The 18,539-nt window shown below is 36.6% G+C and overlaps 1 protein-coding gene across 1 annotated transcript; it reads right to left on the reverse strand.

Moving 5' to 3' along the window:
- Positions 1-12,724: 12,724 nt before the first annotated feature.
- Positions 12,725-13,609, reverse strand: LOC131622376 (uncharacterized). The gene is made up of 2 exons (XM_058893403.1): positions 13,287-13,609; positions 12,725-13,145 (listed from the first exon to the last, which is right to left on the reverse strand). The coding sequence occupies exons 1-2, from the start codon at positions 13,607-13,609 to the stop codon at positions 12,725-12,727; spliced, it is 744 nt and encodes a 247-aa protein (XP_058749386.1).
- Between the last annotated feature and the right edge of the window lie 4,930 nt (positions 13,610-18,539).

Raw genomic sequence — 18,539 nt, forward strand, 5'->3', positions numbered from 1 at the left:
GTGAAGAACTGTATCTTGCTAATAGATTTATAGCAAATGATATATCAGGACGTGTATAATTAGCAAGGTACATTAGTGCTCCAATTGCACTGAGATATGGTACTTCAGGACCAAGCAATTCTTCATCCTTTTCTCGAGGTCTGAAAGGATCTTTCTCCATATCTAATGATCTAACAACCATTGGAGTAGACAACAAATGACTTTTGTCCATATAGAAGCGTTTTAACACTTTTTCTATATAGCCTTCTGGATGTACAAATATTCCTTTGTCCAAATGTTCAATTTGCAAACCTAGACATAATTTTGTCTTTCCTAGGTCCTTCATCTCAAACTCTTTCTTTAAACAACTCATAGCTTTTGGGAGCTCTTCAGGAGTTCCAATAATATTTATGTCATCCACATAGACAACTATTATTGCGAATTCCTTTCCTGATCTTTTTATAAAAATACAAGGACAAATGGAGTTATTTGTATATCCTTCTCTAAGCAAATATTCACTGAGGCGATTATACCACATTCGTCCAGACTGTTTCAGCCCATAGAGAGACTTGTTCAATCTTATGGAGTAGCGTTCTCGAGACTCGGAGTTGTGCGCATCTGGTACATTGAACCCTTCAGGGAGTTTCATGTAAATTTCACTATCAAGTGAACCATACAAATAAGTTGTTACAACATCCATCATGTGCAAATTAAGCCCTTCATGTGCTACTAGGCTTATTAGATATCGAAAAGTGCTTGCATTCATTACAGGTGAGTATGTCTCATCAAAATCAATTCCAGGTCTTTGGGAAAATCCTTGAGCGACAAGTCGAGCTTTGTATCTCACAATTTCACCTTTTTCATTTCGTTTTCGTACGAAAACCCATCTGTATCCAACTGGCTTCACACCTTCAAGTATTCGGACTACAGATCCAAAAACTTGTCTTTTGTAGAGTGAGTTTAATTCTGCTTCAATTGCATCCTTCCATTTTGGCCAGTCCTCACTTTGTCTACAAATTTTGATAGACGTTGGTTCCTCATCCTCTTTGCCATTTATCTCATTTAGCGCTATATTGTATGCAAAAACATCATCAATGTCGACTTCGTTTCGATTCCATTGTATTCCATTTTGGACATAATTTATCGAGATCTCTTTATTTTCATGAGTTTCAGGTACCCGATCAATCTCTTCTAGAGATGAAATGTCTATTATGTCTGACGATTCTTTTAGATTTTCTATATCCTTGTAATATGGTGAACTGACTTTTTTGAAATGTTGCGGATAGCATGAGTCACCACCGACTTTTATTTTATCCAATTTATAGAAAGGCTAAAAGAACAGAAAAACCTTTTAAATAAAAACTGAGTTCGGGGGGTAATTTATACAAAGGGAAGGTGTAAGGCACCCTTTGCATCCATGGTTTTCCTTGGGCTCTTAATTGCTTAGCTCACTTTGTTTTCAAAATGTTTGAATTGTTTGAAAAGTGGGGTGCGAATAGAAACTTAAATAAGAACTTTAGCTTGTAAAAAAGCGTAGTATTTTTGAAAAGATTCGTTGAAAAGAAGTGGGAAAAGATTTTTGAATTTGAATTGAGCAAGCAATTAAAAGTTACCTACCCTAAGTTTGAAAAATCGTTCTTTTAGCTTTTCAAGCGAAAGGGTCTATCCATACCATGAGAGGGCAGGAAGTCTTTCAATTGGATGTGAAGGGTCATCGAGAAATTATCGTTCGCCACAAGACTGTCCCTTGCCATAAAAAGGGCAGGTAGTCTAAGGGAAGGATATAATAGTCATTTGATTTTCTTAGGCATCGTGCGAGGATACCTTAGCAATTGGGACAATCATCATGTTTCCGAGGCAACATCGAGGGACTAGATGATTTTTAATTTCTTTAGGAAACCTTGCTTTAGGTATCCTCGGAATCGAGGGACATGACTATTTAGTACAATTAGAGGCAACAGGCAACGAGAGGGGTTCCCCTAAAGTTGTGTGTGTGGCACAATCAAGTGGTTAACTTCAATTACATCTATCTTGTAATTAGTGATCTAAGTTATTTAGCAGGCTTGCACTCCCTAGGATTACTAACCATGGCAGAAAATAAAACAGTTAAAATCCTACGCTATTACAATAAACACCTGCGGGGATGGGGGAAATTAAAAGGCGAAAATAAAACCTAACCTATTACAATAAAACCCTTATAGGGTAACAGAAAAATAAAGGCAGAAAATAAGAAAGAACAACAATTAATTTACACATCTTCAGCCTTGATCTTCCTCGAACCTTCGATTGACTCTGAACATCTGAGAATTAAACGGACAATAATAGGGGTGAGTGTAGGAGGAATTCCTTGGCATTGAAAATAAACCCTAATTTAACCTACAAGGCAAAAATTAAAAGATAAAATAACATTTAAATAAGAAAAGGATTAGAACTTAGCTTTTTGATTGGCATGGCGCGTAGCTGACGGATCTTTGATTAACCCTGAAAATCTGGGTATAAAGAAGAGAAATGTTAGTGCATTAACTGATCTACAACCCTGGTTTACCGGGATAAATCAGGGTTAGAAACCATTAAATAATATAAACAATTTTAAATAATGGCAAAAATTACAGAAAAAAATCGAAAGTTTGATTTAATATATCAATTAAATAATTATTGGATTAAATCCTAATTATTTAATTGATTAAAAATATTTTCGTAAATAGAATCGAATTTTAGAATAGAAATAATCATTAATAAAACAAAAATTGAACTTTCGATAAAAGAAATAAATTAAAATAAACAATATAAAAAAATAAACTTTTATGAATATATAAAAAGATTTTAGACAATAAATATTTAATAAACCAAAAGAAAAATAAAAAGAAACTATGTAAAAGAAATAAAAAAAAATAGAAAACTTAGCTTTTGATTCCATGTGGTTGGTTGAGAGTCCATGGAATGATCCTGCAGCTTCCTGGCGTTGGATTTGACTGGGTGAAGATCGGATGGTTGAATATTGGGAGGCGTACTGTGGACTTGCGTATGTGCACAGCATTGGATCTGCAATAGAAATCACTCAAAGAAAATTATAAAAAAACAATCTGCAAGAGGCAGGGATCGAACCCCTGCCCTTGCACACGAAGACCTTTAAACGAGCCCTTTTGCCACTGAACCATGCTTCGCTTGCTGTCAACAGAACAAGAGCCAAATAATATATATCAAAACACAAGCCTTTTAAATTTAAAACGAAACATAGCGCGCCATCTACTGTTCCTCCCTTCCAATGATTCTGATTTTTCTTTGCTACGATTTGGCTTTGAGTTTGCTGCGAACTCCTTCATAGTTAAAACCTGTTAAACTCTATCTCAACGAAAACATCAAATAAATTATGTTTCATGATACGGTTCGACTACAAATCATCTCCCAAACTCAATGGTACCGTTAGTTTTGTCCAATTTCGCCTGCACCTTAAAGCCCCAAATCAAAGCTTTTGTGACCTAACAATGGTGGATCCTCATCCTTGCCACGAATCGCAAATCAACGTATCCAGAAACATTAGAAACAAGCGTCTTAGGCATACCAAGCAATCAAAACATATTAATAATGCACAAATATACGAAAACGAGATTGAGTTTGGTGGAGACAAACCGTGACCTTATGTGTGCGGTTCAGCGTGTTGTTCGTCTGGAAATTGACGTGAATCGTTTCCCCACTTTCCAAAGGTCGCGTTTAGATGATAGAAAGTCATTCAAACCTCCCACAATTGCAAAACGATTTTGTGTTTCTTTGAAAAAAGTGAAGCTCTGATAGAAGGCCAAATCGTATTAAGAAACAGCCCACATGGATGACAGGATTTGTGCCCAAATAATCACTTTTATTTTATAGTTTTTATTTTATTTCATTGTTGGGCCTGACCCGTTTTGACCCATTAAGGTTATGTTTGTATTTAAGACAGCTTGCCTCATGGCAGCAGCTTTAAGGAAAAATTCAGAATTTTATTTCTTTCTTGTTTACGTATTTTGTGTGCTATTCAATGGTGAATTCCTATATTTGGTAGTATAGTTGTTCAACCCTCTTTATCATTGGTGCTTTCATTTAATTGTTCTCATGGCTCCTCCAAAACCCCCAAACCCATCTTCCAAAGAAATCATTGATGAAGCTGTCCAAACAGCTTTACAAACTTCCACCCTTCATCTTAATAACGCTCTACAAGAGACACAACAGCAGCTTGATGAAAGGTTTGCCCTTGCATCGACGGACATGCAACAGCTGAACACAAGGATGGAAAATGATAGAGAACTTGCAGATAAAAGGTATGATTCTATGATGTCCATTCTTACAAAGCTAGTAGCTCAAAAAACCACCCAATCTACCCCCACTATTCACACAGCAGCGTCAGCATTCAGTATTCCTCAAACTACCTCTTCCTCATCTATGACCACATCTACAATGTCCACTATAATTACCCCCACACGCACCCCTAATAGAAACTCCACTATTTATTCCCAACCACCCACTCAACCCGCCGTCCCTAGTAGTTCTAAAATACCCACCTCCCAAACACCTGCCTTCATACCTTACAGCCATTATATTCCTCCCTTTTCAACAGCTCAGCACTTTGTTCCTTCATTGGGAATAGCAGCCTTTTCAACAGACCAGACCTTCATCCCTTCACTTGGGACAGCCGCTTTTTCCCCCAATCATTCCATCCCTACATTTTTTCCCCAGCAAATTCCATACACCCAACCGTTCCCGATTCCGCAATTACCCACTTTTCGCACCCCAAAGTTAGAACTTGCTGTTTTTGATGGGTCTAACCCCCTCGAATGGCTATTTCAAGCTGACCAATTTTTCACTTTTTATCAATTACCACCCGAAAATCGACTTTCTATGATGTCTTTTTATATGAAAGGGGAAGCTTTAGGTTGGTTTAAGTGGATGCACCAAAATAATTTATTGTTGGATTGGTTTTCTTTCACAAAAGCCTTAGAACTAAGGTTTGGCCCTTCTACTTTTGAAAACCATCAAGCGGAATTATTCAAATTGAAGCAGACAAATTCTGTTGTGGAGTACCAAGCTGCTTTTGAAAAATTGGGCAACCAAGTGGTTGGTCTATCGCATGAGGCTATCTTAAATTGTTTTATTTCAGGATTGACACCTGAGATTCAACATGAAATTGCTATTCATAAACCCACTTCCATCTCTCAAGCAATTGGTCTTGCCAAATTGATTGAGTCTAAGCTAAGAGAATGTAAACCTAAATATACAAAACCCTTTTCACCCAGCCCACCAGCCCGCCAAAACACCCAGCCCCACCTCACAACAACAAATGCAACTCACCCGAAACCAGTTTCACACCCTAATCCAACCCGTTTACCCATACGCCGCCTTTCAAACAGTCAACTCCAAGAGCGTCGCGCACAGGGCCTATGTTTTAATTGCGATGAAAAATTCATCCCAGGTCATAAATGTGCAGCAGGAAAATTCCTTTTACTTTTGGTTGATGATGATGACTCTATCATGGATGATCAAGTAGAAGCTGACCAATCTGTTACTAATACAGATTCAGCTGAGACCTATTTTCAACTATCCCCTCAAGCAGCTATGGGACAATTTTTCCCTAAAACCCTAAAGTTTAGTGGTTACATCAATGGGCTAACAGTTACAGTTTTAATTGATACAGGCAGTACCCACAACATCCTTCAACCCCGCATAGCCCAGCACTTAAAATTACCAACTACACCTATCCCAAACTTCTCGGTCATGGTGGGTAATGGTTCTAAATTGCGTTGCTCTGGCCTATGTCCCCAAGTACCTATTACACTACAAAATAATTTGTTCACAATCCCTTTTCACTTACTGCCCATTGAAGGCGCCGATGTGGTGCTAGGCATGGAATGGCTTCGTACATTAGGACCACTTGTGGCTGATTTCTCTATCCCAAAAATTTCATTCACCCATAACAATAATGACATCACAATCAAAGGGGATCCTAAATCGCTACCCACACCATCTTCCTATAACCATTTATGTCATCTTATAAACACAGATTCAGTAGCTTCCATCCATCTACTCTTATTCCAACCCTCTTCAAACCTTGATCAGAACACTACTGCCCCCACATTATTATCTCTTGACTCCTTACCTACCTCAATTCCCAAAAACATCTCCACTCTCCTTCACTCTTTTTCCAGTATTTTCCAAAAACCCCAAGGTTTACCACCGCCTAGGCTACACGACCACCACATACCCATTTTACCAAATTCTGCACCGGTTAATGTTAAACCATATAGGTATCCCCATTCCCAAAAAGATGCTATGTCTAGTATCATTCATGAAATGCTTCAAGAAGGCATTATCAAACCCAGCAACAGTCCCTATTCCTCACCTGTCCTATTGGTTCGAAAAAAAGATGGTAGTTGGAGATTCTGCGTTGACTATCGTGCTTTGAACGCAGTTACTGTTCGAGATCGTTTTCCCATCCCAACAATAGATGAGCTATTTGATGAATTGGGTTCTGCAACTATATTTTCTAAGATCGATTTGCGATCTGGATATCACCAAATAAGGGTAGCACCGGAGGATACACACAAAACGGCTTTCAGAACGTTTGACGGGCACTATGAGTTCTTGGTTATGCCTTTTGGCTTAACTAACGCTCCTAGCTCCTTTCAATCGACAATGAATGATTTACTTCGCCCCTACTTAAGACGGTTCGTTTTAGTTTTCTTTGACGATATATTAATTTACAGCTCTTCTCTTTCTGATCACATTATTCATTTAAAGTTGATTCTTGAATTGCTTTTAACTAATCAATTTTATGCCAAGTTATCCAAATGTGTTTTTGCTGTCCCTAAGGTTGATTACCTAGGTCATATTATTTCAAGTGATGGTGTAACCCCAGATCCTGATAAAATTCAAGCTATTCTAGAGTGGCCAAGGCCTCGCTCGCTCACGACACTCAGGGGTTTTTTAGGCCTCACCGGATTCTACAGACGTTTTGTTCGTAACTACGCCTCTCTCGCCGCTCCACTCACCGATTTATTACATTCCACTAAATTACATTGGCATACAGCAGCGGAGACCGCATTTACAAGTTTAAAACAGAAAATGACAGAAACTCCCGTCTTGAGGCTTCCAGATTTCTCCCAACTCTTTGTCATCGAAACTGATGCTTCAGGTGTAGCTGTTGGCGCAGTTCTTTCACAGCAAGGTCACCCTCTCGCATTTTTCAGCAAAAAGCTTTGTAACAGGCTTCAGGCTTCATCTGTTTATGTCCGTGAGATGTATGCGATTACGGAAGCTGTAAAAAAATGGAGGCAGTATTTAATCGGCAGGCATTTTCATATATATACAGATCAACGGAGTCTTAAAAACTTACTGGTACAGACAATACAAACACCGGAACAACAAAAATGGGCAGCAAAACTACAGGGGTTTCATTTTGATATATTTTACAAACCTGGTCGTGTAAATCTGGTTGCGGATGCTTTGAGCCGCCGACCAACTGAGGACAATGCTGTGCTGCTCTCCATTTCTTCACCAGTTCCACACCTCATAGAGCAATTAAAAACACATTACAACACATCTCAAGAAGGACAAGCTTTTATCACAAAAATACAAAATGACCCAACACTGCAAACCAAATTCCAAATCACAGAAGGACTCGTGTTTTATAAAGGTCGTATATTCATACCTTCTTCTGCAGATTTGCGTGAAGTATTGCTTGCCGAATATCATGCCACACCTTCCGCTGGTCATTCCGGTCTCCAGCCCACTCTGGCTCGCATCTCTGCTGCTTTCTTATGGCCTGGTATTTACAGAGATACAAAAGATTTTGTGAGAAGATGTTTAGTTTGCCAACAAAACAAATATATGCCACAGAAGAAACAGGGACTATTACAACCACTAAATGTACCAGAAATGGTTTGGGATGAGCTAAGCATGGATTTTATCACCCACTTACCAAATTCGTTTGGACACACCACTATCTGGGTGATCTGTGACAGATTGACGAAATTTTCTCATTTCATTGCGCTTCCAACTAACTTCTCAGCTAAGGATCTGGCACTTCGGTTTTCGGTTGAGATTTGTCGTTTGCACGGTATACCATCTTCCATTGTTTCAGACCGCGATCCTTTATTCCTCAGCCACTTCTGGAAAGAATTGTTCAAAGCACAGGGTACAATGCTGAAGTATAGTTCAGCTTACCATCCTGAAACAGACGGACAGACAGAAGTTACTAATCGTTGTCTCGAAACTTATCTAAGATGCTTCACGAGCGACAATCCAAAAAAATGGTTTCAGTACTTACATCTCGCCGAGTTTTGGCATAACACGGCTCATCACTCTGCCATTAACATGACACCCTTCGAGGCTCTCTACGGACGTCCACCACCATCTCTTCTCCGCTACACTCGTGGTCGCTCGAACATTCCAACCTTGGAAGACAACCTGCAACACCGAAAAGAACTTTTAGAAACACTTAAACTAAACCTCAAGCGCAGTAGACAGAGAATGGAATCACATGCAAATCAGAAAAGATCCGATTGTACCTTTACCGAAGGAGATTTTGTTTGGCTTAAACTTCAACCTTATCGCCAAGTCTCCGTCAACCGCCGGACCTCACAGAAGCTTTCGAAGCGTTACTTTGGTCCCTTCCAGATACTACGACGAATCGGCAAGGTCGCGTACCAACTGGATCTACCGTCATCGGCCAAGATTCACGACGTTTTCCATGTCTCCCAACTGCGCGCGTACCATGGCAAGGATCCGGCTTCGCACTTCGCTCCGTTTCCAACTGAGATGCATGCAAAAGATACAGAACAACCTTCAGTCTCAGACCTCACGAGAAACAAACCGAATATTTTAGATGGAGAAGACAACAAGAGAAAAGGGGAGTTTCAAAAAGAAGGACAAAGGCAAGAGAGTTTGGCGTGTACCTCTCAAACAAGAAAAGAGAAAGATATTATGTTTATGAGCAAACAGAAAAGCATCCAAAGTCATTTAAGTCCCACTTCAAGTACACCTCTGGCCAACGTATCTATCACAAACAAATCTGCTCCATCCATTACCCCACCTACCTCTATGCCACAATCTGGACCGTTGATTGCTGTAAACTCTTCACGTGACCCAACTTACTCCATGGCCCCAAATATCTTGGTAAAAGATACTGCAATTAATTTTCAGTCTCCCCATACTCCTTTACAGCCTGGCGCCACCTACCCTACTGTTACACAAAATCCAAGTCTGCCTACAGCTGTTTCCCACCGCCCAAATTTCAAATTCTCCACTATGGGAGCTGCATCCGCAAGTGGACCTTCAAATTGGGCTTTCCCCACCAACATTACACACAACCTTGAGGACAAGGTTGTTATTGGGCCGGATAGTAGTGATAGAAGGCCAAATCGTATTAAGAAACAGCCCACATGGATGACAGGATTTGTGCCCAAATAATCACTTTTATTTTATAGTTTTTATTTCATTGTTGGGCCTGACCCGTTTTGACCCATTAGGGTTATGTTTGTATTTAAGACAGCTTGCCTCATGGCAGCAGCTTTAAGGAAAAATTCAGAATTTTATTTCTTTCTTGTTTACGTATTTTGTGTGCTATTCAATGGTGAATTCCTATATTTGGTAGTATAGTTGTTCAACCCTCTTTATCATCGGTTCAAGTTTTCTGTCTGCAAAATCCTCCTCTCCTGTGTCTGGGAAATTTGCACATATATATTGGATGAGATTAGGTTAATGAAAATTTGTTGAATCTTCTTGAATCCATGATTGGTAGCTTGATTGAAATTGATTTGCAAATATTTCTAAACATACTCAATCTCAATCCAATCTCACCAATATTGTTATGCACAAAATTATATTGGTCATGAGGTATTATTGATGATTGAAATTGATTAATATCACATCTCCAACCAAATATTTGGTTTCTTCTTGATTTATCTTTTGATTTAATTTGAATTTAAATAAATAAAAATCCAAAATAAATAAAATAAATCATGGGAAAATGCAAGGATGGGCTTGGAGGTCGTGGACCATATTAGAAACCAATTTCCAACATAAAAAGTTAGGCCCACTTGGAAAAAATTCAATTTTAACCCTTATTTGTTTCATGTCTTTCTTCAAAATTTCACCAACTTCGACAAGTCGTAACTCCTTCAATTTTTATCATATAAAGGTGTTCTACGACTTTTTGGAAACCTCAAGATGTCCTCTACAAGCCACTTTGGAAGCTTTTTTTCACTTGAGGATTTTATCTCGATGATATTGGCTTTGACAAAAAACTGCTTTTGGTTGACTTTCAATAAGGACCTGTAATGTTTTGATCCATATCTCTCAAATAAAGCATTTTTAGACTTGGCATGTGAGAGACAAAATTGTAGAGAATTCAATTTCCTTCAAAATTAGCTTTGGATGGGAAATTTCTGATGTTCCATGTGGGAGTTATGGTTGGTCAAAGTTCAGTTGACTTTCTCCTATGAAAACCCTAATTTAGAAACTTAGGTTTTTGATGATTTTGGAGCTTTTATTGATGAATCATGATCAATCCTTGATCAAATGATGAATGATACTTCAAAATGAGATCGTTGACAAAAAATCAGAAGTCTTGACTATACTTTGACCACATTTGACTTTTAGGTCAAACTAGTCGACTGTTGATCATTTGAACTTTTGACTGAACAATCTTATGAATTGAAGCTTGAATTTTGTCATGAGGATACTATGAGTCATATGAGAGGCCATGGGGTCCATTTGAGGCATTATAACTTGATTTTACTTTGCAAAGATCAAAACCCTAGTTTAGAGGTTGTTGTTTAGGAGAGAGTACAGTCAGTCAAGTCTTGAGCGTCTGATATTCAAATGAGCTTGAGTATAAAATTGTGGTGAGCAAATTTTGGGGTATGACAATCCTCACTTGGGCCTTCTTAATTCTTAGCTCCCTTTCTTGTTCGAGGATTTTTATCTTTGGAACCGATTGGTCTACCACGCTTCAGGCGTGGTTGAGACTCATTAGAGTGTCCAACATGGATATCAATTTTTATTGGAGCATTTGCAGCTGGTATATATGATTTAGTCACACCTTTTGGATCAGTGAACGCATTTGGCAATTGATTTGCTAAGTTTTGCAGGTGGATTATCTTTTGAACTTCTAGTTCACATTGTTTTGTTCGAGGATCAAGGTGAGATAATGATAATTCATTCCAACTGATATCTTTTTCCAGCTTCTTATTCTCTCCCCCTAATGCTGGAAAATTTGATTCATCAAAATGACAATCAGCAAAACGAGCAGTGAATAAATCTCCTGTTGTTGGTTCAAGGTACTTTATAATAGACGGAGATTCATATCCAACATATATTTCCATCCTCCTTTGAGGACCCATCTTATTGCGATGTGGTAGAGAAATTGGAACATACACTAGACATCCAAAAATTCTTAGATGGGAAATATTATGTTCTTTACCAAAAACTAATTGTAAAGGGGAAGAGGTGTGGTAACTCGTTGGCCTGATGCAAATTAATGTTGCAGCATGCAAAATTACATGTCCCCAAGCAGAAACTGGGAGCTTGCATCTCATAATCAGTGGTCTTGCAATTAATTTTATTCGTTTAATAAATGATTCTGCAAGTCCATTTTATGTATGAACATGTGCTACTAGGTGTTCAATGCCAATCCCAATAGACATATAATACTCATTAAATGCTTGAGATGAAAATTCTGCAGCATTATCAAGACGAATTTTCTTGACAGAATAATCGAGGAAATGAGCTCTTATTCGATTCAGTTGAGCTAGCAATCTCGGAAACGCCTGGTTATGAGTTGACAACAAACAAACATGTGACCATCTAGTTGATGTATCAATTAAAACCATAAAATATCTAAATGGTTCACATGATGGGTGTATTGGCCCACAAATATTACCATGTATACGCTCTAAAAAACTGATAGATTCATTTCCAATTTTTGTTGGTGATGGCCGAATTATCAACTTCCCCTGTGAGCAAGAGCTGCATGAGAACTTATTTGATTGAATAATTTCCCTACTCATTAATTGATGACCGCATGAATTTTCAATTATTTTTCGCATCATTATATAACCGGGATGGCCCAACCGGTCATGCCAAATTAGAAATTTATCATTATTTGTAAACTTCTGGTTTACAGTTGCATGTGCTTTAGTTGTACTAATATAAGTGTAGTACAGGCCAGAGGATAAAGTCGATAGCTTTTCCATTACACATTTTGTGTCTGAATTGTGTTTTGTAATACACAGATGTTCAATCCCTCCATCATCTCCTGTTTCAATATGGTATCCATTTAGGCGGATATCTTTGAAACTTAATAAATTTCTATGGGACTTGGGGGAATATAATGCATTATCAATGTGCAATATTGTTCCACCACGTAACAACATATGGGCTCTTCTGGAGCCTTCAATTATTTTTTAGGTGCCAGAAATTGTACTAACATCAGTTTTTCGATTCACTAAATTAGAGAAATATCTTTTATGCTTGAGAATTGTGTGGGTTGTTGCACTGTCAGCAAGGCACATATCTTCATTACTGGAGCTAGTGTCCATATTCATTCTAAGAACAATAATAATTTTTTTAACAATAAGTTATAAGCGCACACTAAAAACACAAATTATTTAAATAGTAAATTATGTAAACAAACAAGTAGAAAACACATTTTATTATTATTAGAAAATAAAATTAAAAACATCCATAAAACTTAAAAAGAAAATTTCCATAAATTTTATTTCTTGACACTTCCATCTCCAATAAGGTGATCAATTTTTCCATTTGGATCAGCAAAGAAGTCACCAATATCTAAATGGGTAACATCCATATTACCGTAATCTTGATCATCATCTTCATTAGCAAAGTGAGTCTCGATCCTTTCCTTTTTATTTTTCAGTGATTTTTGATAAAGATCAACAAGGTGTTTTAGAGTACGACAAGTGCGACTCCAATGACCTTTTCCTCCACAACGATAGCAAATATTTTCATTTGTTTTGCTACTCTGACCCTCTTTTTCATTCTTTTCAACATTTTTCCACTTCGGGTGGAAATATGTGTTTTTATGATTCCCATTGCGACCACGATCAAAACCAAGACCATGAGCATAATTACGACCACGACCACGTGCGTATGCACGATCGCGACCACGATTTTTCCTATAGTGGTCGTGCCTTACCACATTCACTTATGGGAATGGAGTTGTACCAGTGGGACGGGCCTCGTGATTTTTCATCAATAGTTCATTATTTTGCCCAGCCACAAGAAGACAAGATATTAGGTCAGAATATTTAATAAACCCCTTTTCTCGATATTGCTGCTGCAGGAGCACATTGGATGCATGAAAAGTGGAAAATGTTTTTTCTAGCATATCTTCATCAGTTACTTTTTCTCCACATAATAATAACTTAGAAGTTATTCTAAACATTGTAGAATTATAATCACTTACACTTTTAAAATCCTGCAAACGTAAATGCATCCATTCATATCGAGCTTTTGGTAGGATAACCGTTTTTTGATGATCATATCTATCTTTCAAATTTTTCCACAAGACATGTGGGTCAGTTACGGTAAGATACTCATTTTTAAGATCCTGGTGAAGGTGACGACGAAGGAATATCATGACTTTTGCCTTTTGTTGATCAGATGATTTATTTCCTTCTTTAATAGTGTCACCGTGACCTTCTGCGCTTAAATAAATTTGGGCGTTTAGGGCCCATGTCAAATAGTTCTTTCCCGAAATATCAAGAGCCCCAAATCCAATTTTGTGAGATTTGACATACTTAGTAGTTCTATCATAAAAAATAAAAGAAATAAAAATATTATAATGAGATAATTATCATAAGGGCAATATTAAATATTAATATTTAAAATAATACTTTTGTAAATTCTAATATTTAGAAATAACACAATAGTAAACTAGATTGTCACATTAGTCTTAAAATCTGTTTTTTTTTTTATAAAAAAAATATCAATTTAGTGACAAAATACATCTTACATATACAAAAAAAATAAAATAAATAAAGCATTATGAGTTCTTCATGAACCATACAATGTTATTTCGCTATCCTTTAGGGATGCTTTGCTTTTGTTACAAACAATAATCTAAAAATTATAACCATCCTTCTAGGATGCGTTGGAATTATAACCATCCTTATGGGATGCAAAAAGTTATTTCTTCTTTCTCTAATTCAACTCCACCGAATAAACAAAAATAATTCTTTCATGCTTTAAGCCAAATCCACCTTTTAATCCTTTGACACAGTTAAATTTTTTTGTGCATTATCCATCAAAATTGGAATCATTGTAAAGCCACATGTGTTATCCACAACCTCAACAACATCAACCCATCTTACTTAGAGTTGAGTTGCTACCTGAGATTTTTTTTTATATAATATTCTTAAGGGTTAATAGTAATTCAACCCCCTGTAATGTTAGCGAATTTTGCTTTTCTCCCTCCTTACCTTTTGGCAACGGTTTTTTCAAAAAAACCGTTGCCAAAACCTGCCTTTGGCAACGGTAGGGGGTAAACCAAAACACGCTCATATTACAGGGGGGTAAACTACTATTAACCCTATTCTTAAACATACATCAATTCTATGACAAATAAAATTACATAATCTTAACCATAAAATTACAATAAAATCATTGAACAATAAAATTACAAAATTTTAAATGTCCTAATATGATTATATTTGCTGAATATCATAAATATAAAAAAAAAACAATGATCTCCTCCAAATCATACCTGAGAGCGTCGTGCTGATAACGTATTATGAACTAAATGAAACTATATAGAGATCAAAAGATAGGAAGAGAAGAGAACAAGTAACATTGTATTATATTCTTCTCAAGGGTGAACTTTACATTGTAATATGGGTCTTATTTATAGGACCCAAGGGAGGTAGAAAATCATGTACATTGAAGTGGAATAGGAAGATGAACAATAAGAAGAGGGATGGACATCCACTAGTATAAATGTTTATAACAATTTTGTTTTATTTAGAATATTTTCATTCTTTTTTATAAAGCTTTTTGTTTCTATTTTTCATTCACATCTTCCATTCCACTTAACATAAGTCTACATGGGTGCTGACTTGGCAATTTTTTAAAATTTTGAAAATAAGTCATGTTGAATAATTAGATGTCATGTTGAATAATTAGATGTCATGTATTTATTATTAATTAGACAAATTAAAACACTCATATATTCACTTAGAGTAAAATTAGGATTTCAATTAGCACAGAAAGGGGGTTTTCGTTCTTGCTGGAAATCCTAATCGAGTCCATCACTTTCTTGTTCAAGTGCAAGGTCTGAGCAGAAGGTTCGTTCTATACTCCTTTCCTTTCTTCTTCAAACAAATGTTTCCAGTTGGTTCAACATGGTTATTGTAACACATTGTATATTTTCGTTTCGGTTGCAGATATTTGTTTCCAAGTTTATCACATTTGCTTTATGGTCCCGGAATCATCCTGAAAGGTGCATGCTTGTGGTCAATCGACATTGAATCTGAGGTAGGACCACATGTTTAACTTTAGATTCTATTTTATTGAAGTTTGGTCTAGGGTTCGTATTTTACTTGTAGTGTATTTAGTTAATATGGCTTTCTACACAATAAGTCAAATATGCGGGTCCATTGTTGACTGCCAATTTCCCTCCATTGTGTAAGCATAGGTGTCTTTAAGGTAGTATTTTACACAAAGGATGTTTTGTAAAAGACCTTATGTTAAAGCATGGAGGTGGGGAAGTTTACACAATTAATGGTCAAGATCTTGATTGATGGTCTTTTTTTAGGCGTGTGATTTAATTAAGGGAATGGATCTTAGGTTTGAATACAATAATGTTAGAATGTGGTGGAAACATGGTGAAGGTAGTATAGAAACTGATCTAAAACCATTTAGGGATGATGGTGATGCATTTGAGTTAGTTGTCTTTGTTCAAAACTACAAATGTGAGGTTGAAATATACATTGAGCCAAAACCAACTATAAGGGATGCAACATTTATGGAAAATGCAAGAAAGAGGAACAATGGGATAAAAGGTGAAGATGATGTTGATTCATGTACTCATGATGATTATAGTTATAAGTCTGTGAAGGATATCAAATTTGAAGATAGTGAAAAAGAAAGGATGAATGGATTCGATGGGCGTTTTGATGAGGCTTTTGTTGGTCAGCCCACAAACATACCAGTTGCACATGGTGCAGGCTCCAATGAGGGAGTAAACATAGTTTTATTACACCAGAGATGGGTAAGGAACATGTAATTGAAGATGAGTACAAGACTGGTGAGCTTGATAGTGGTGTTAAAGATGACAATGGTGATGATATGCTAAATATTGTTAGGTTCAATGAGAAAAATAGAATTACAAAGGATTTTAAGTTCAAGGTGGGAATGAAATTTTCATCATTAAAGTAGTTCAAGAGTTATATTTTGGAACATAATGTATTGAATGAGAGGGATGTGAAATTTGAGAAAATTGATGCAGTGAGATGTAGGGTGGTTTGCAAGGAAAAATCACAATGTAATTACACTGCATTGTACAATAAAGTCTTAACATCAACAACATTTAAAATTAAGACATTGTATGCTAAACATAAGTGTGGAAGACAATTTTTTAACAAGAGTGCCAAAGTTGATTGGGTTGCAAAAGTCATTGTTGATAGGATGAAGAACAATAATAAAACGAAGTTGAATGATATAATTGCAGATGTTAGGGTGAGGTATGCTACTGAAATCCCTGGTTGTAGAGCATTTAAGGCAAGACAGATTGCCAAAAGGATAGTGGAGGGTGACTCTAGCAAACAATACAGTTTATTATGGTCATATGGGCAAACTCCATGTCTAGGTTTACTATCAAGGTTTGAAAGGTCCGGATTTTCCACCTCTTAAAGTTGAATTAAGACCTATCAAACAAAAGTCTGTTGTAAGCCAAGGCCCTTCAAAGATATGTGGTATCAGAACGTTCTTTGGGAGCGCATAAAAAGTCAAACCTTCCAAGGTCTTCAAACCTCCAAGAAAAATGTCAAGGCAACTTGCAGTGATCCTGTAAGTTTGATTATACATGCTAAAATGATTTACTTTTTTTTGTCATTTAAGTTTGATCATGACTATTAATTGACAATTTAGGTCAAGTGTATGGCTCCAAAGAAGAAACAAGTCAGAGTTGTTGTGGTTCCTACTAGAAATAGTGACTCAAAACAAAAGACATCAAGGGGCCTGGAAAACACCATAAAGATCCAGTTGTACTCACAGAAGAGGATACCTCAAAACAACCAATCAAGAGGGGTAAAAAAAGTAGGGACGAAATTCAAAAAGGCTTGACTAAATGAGGATAGAATTAGAAGGATTTGAATTTTATGTAGTATCTATGAGCAGTGACTTGTATTTTGCAAATTTTTAAGTTGTATCCATCAGTGTATTTTGAAGAAATTGAATTACTATGTAGTTTGGATATGTTGCAATCTATGAGCAGTGACTTGTATTTTGGTTAGGCTACAATCTAAGACCATGTATTGGATCATTTTGGGTATGCTACTTTAATGAATCAATTTGTTGTCATATTGCTTGTCAAATTGTATGGTGCAACATCTTTTATTGACCTCAAATTGTTGTTCGTCAATTTTTAGGAACATTGTGTCAATGTTTTAGGCCATAGTATGCCATAATTGAGGAAAACTATGTCAATATTGTACAAGTGACTATGCCAAATTTTAGAAGTGACTATGCCAAATTTTAGGCAAATTGCGTCAAACTTGTAGCATAACTAAGGCAATATTCATGGACTGACTATGCCAAAATTTAGTCAAACTGTGTCAAAAGTTTAGTAGAACTAAGGCACTTTTATGTCAGTATTTAAGCTAAACTCTTTCAATTAAAGCAACAAACTATCAAAATTACACAATCATCAAGTAAAATTCAACACAATTCCATTAGAAACACGATGATTACATTGCTCAAGCAACCTTACTTCAACAATTACATTTCATTATTAGGTACAGATTAATCATATAAGAAAATACAAAACAGAAAAACTTGATTTCTCCAGCCCATGCCTCTTATCTCAATTTTGCTTGTAGCTTCATGTTCTTCTTCTTGGAACCTTCATACAACTCCCTCAACAGTTCAACCATCTCCAATTCCTCGAACTTGTTAATATCTACCTATTCAACACCGTTATCATCTTCTTCAACCAAATATTCATCCCATATGAATAAATCACAAGTTTCTTCACTATGCTAAAATGGACATCTTCAAAAGAGCCTTCCTTTATTGCGACCATTCTTGCAGGCGTATGAAATCATACGAGCTTCACAACCACAATTCCTTCCTCGACGACATCTCATAGAGGACAGAGACATGCTCATGGGTTTCGTATCACTTGTTCTAGAATATGACATCAACCTTCCTTATATGATGACGAATTAGATCTAGTAGAAAGAGACGAGGAATTAGGTCACGAATACAAACAACGTCTGGTTACAAGAAAATTGTACTTAATAATGAGTTGTAAACTATTTTCAAACGTGAAAATTAGAATTTGTCCAATTATT

This window comes from Vicia villosa, unplaced genomic scaffold (assembly GCF_029867415.1).
Source record: "Vicia villosa cultivar HV-30 ecotype Madison, WI unplaced genomic scaffold, Vvil1.0 ctg.000029F_1_1_3, whole genome shotgun sequence".
Taxonomy (NCBI): domain Eukaryota; kingdom Viridiplantae; phylum Streptophyta; class Magnoliopsida; order Fabales; family Fabaceae; genus Vicia; species Vicia villosa.

What these genes read in the sequence shown, in the direction of transcription:
- LOC131622376 (XM_058893403.1), bottom strand. Translation starts at nt 13,609, where the DNA reads ATGATATTCCTTCGTCGTCACCTTCACCAGGATCTTAAAAATGAGTAT. An exon ending in CAGCAATATCGAGAAAAGGG is followed by an intron (nt 13,146 to 13,286) that starts GTTTATTAAATA and finishes CGACCACTATAG; the next exon opens with GAAAAATCGTGGTCGCGATC.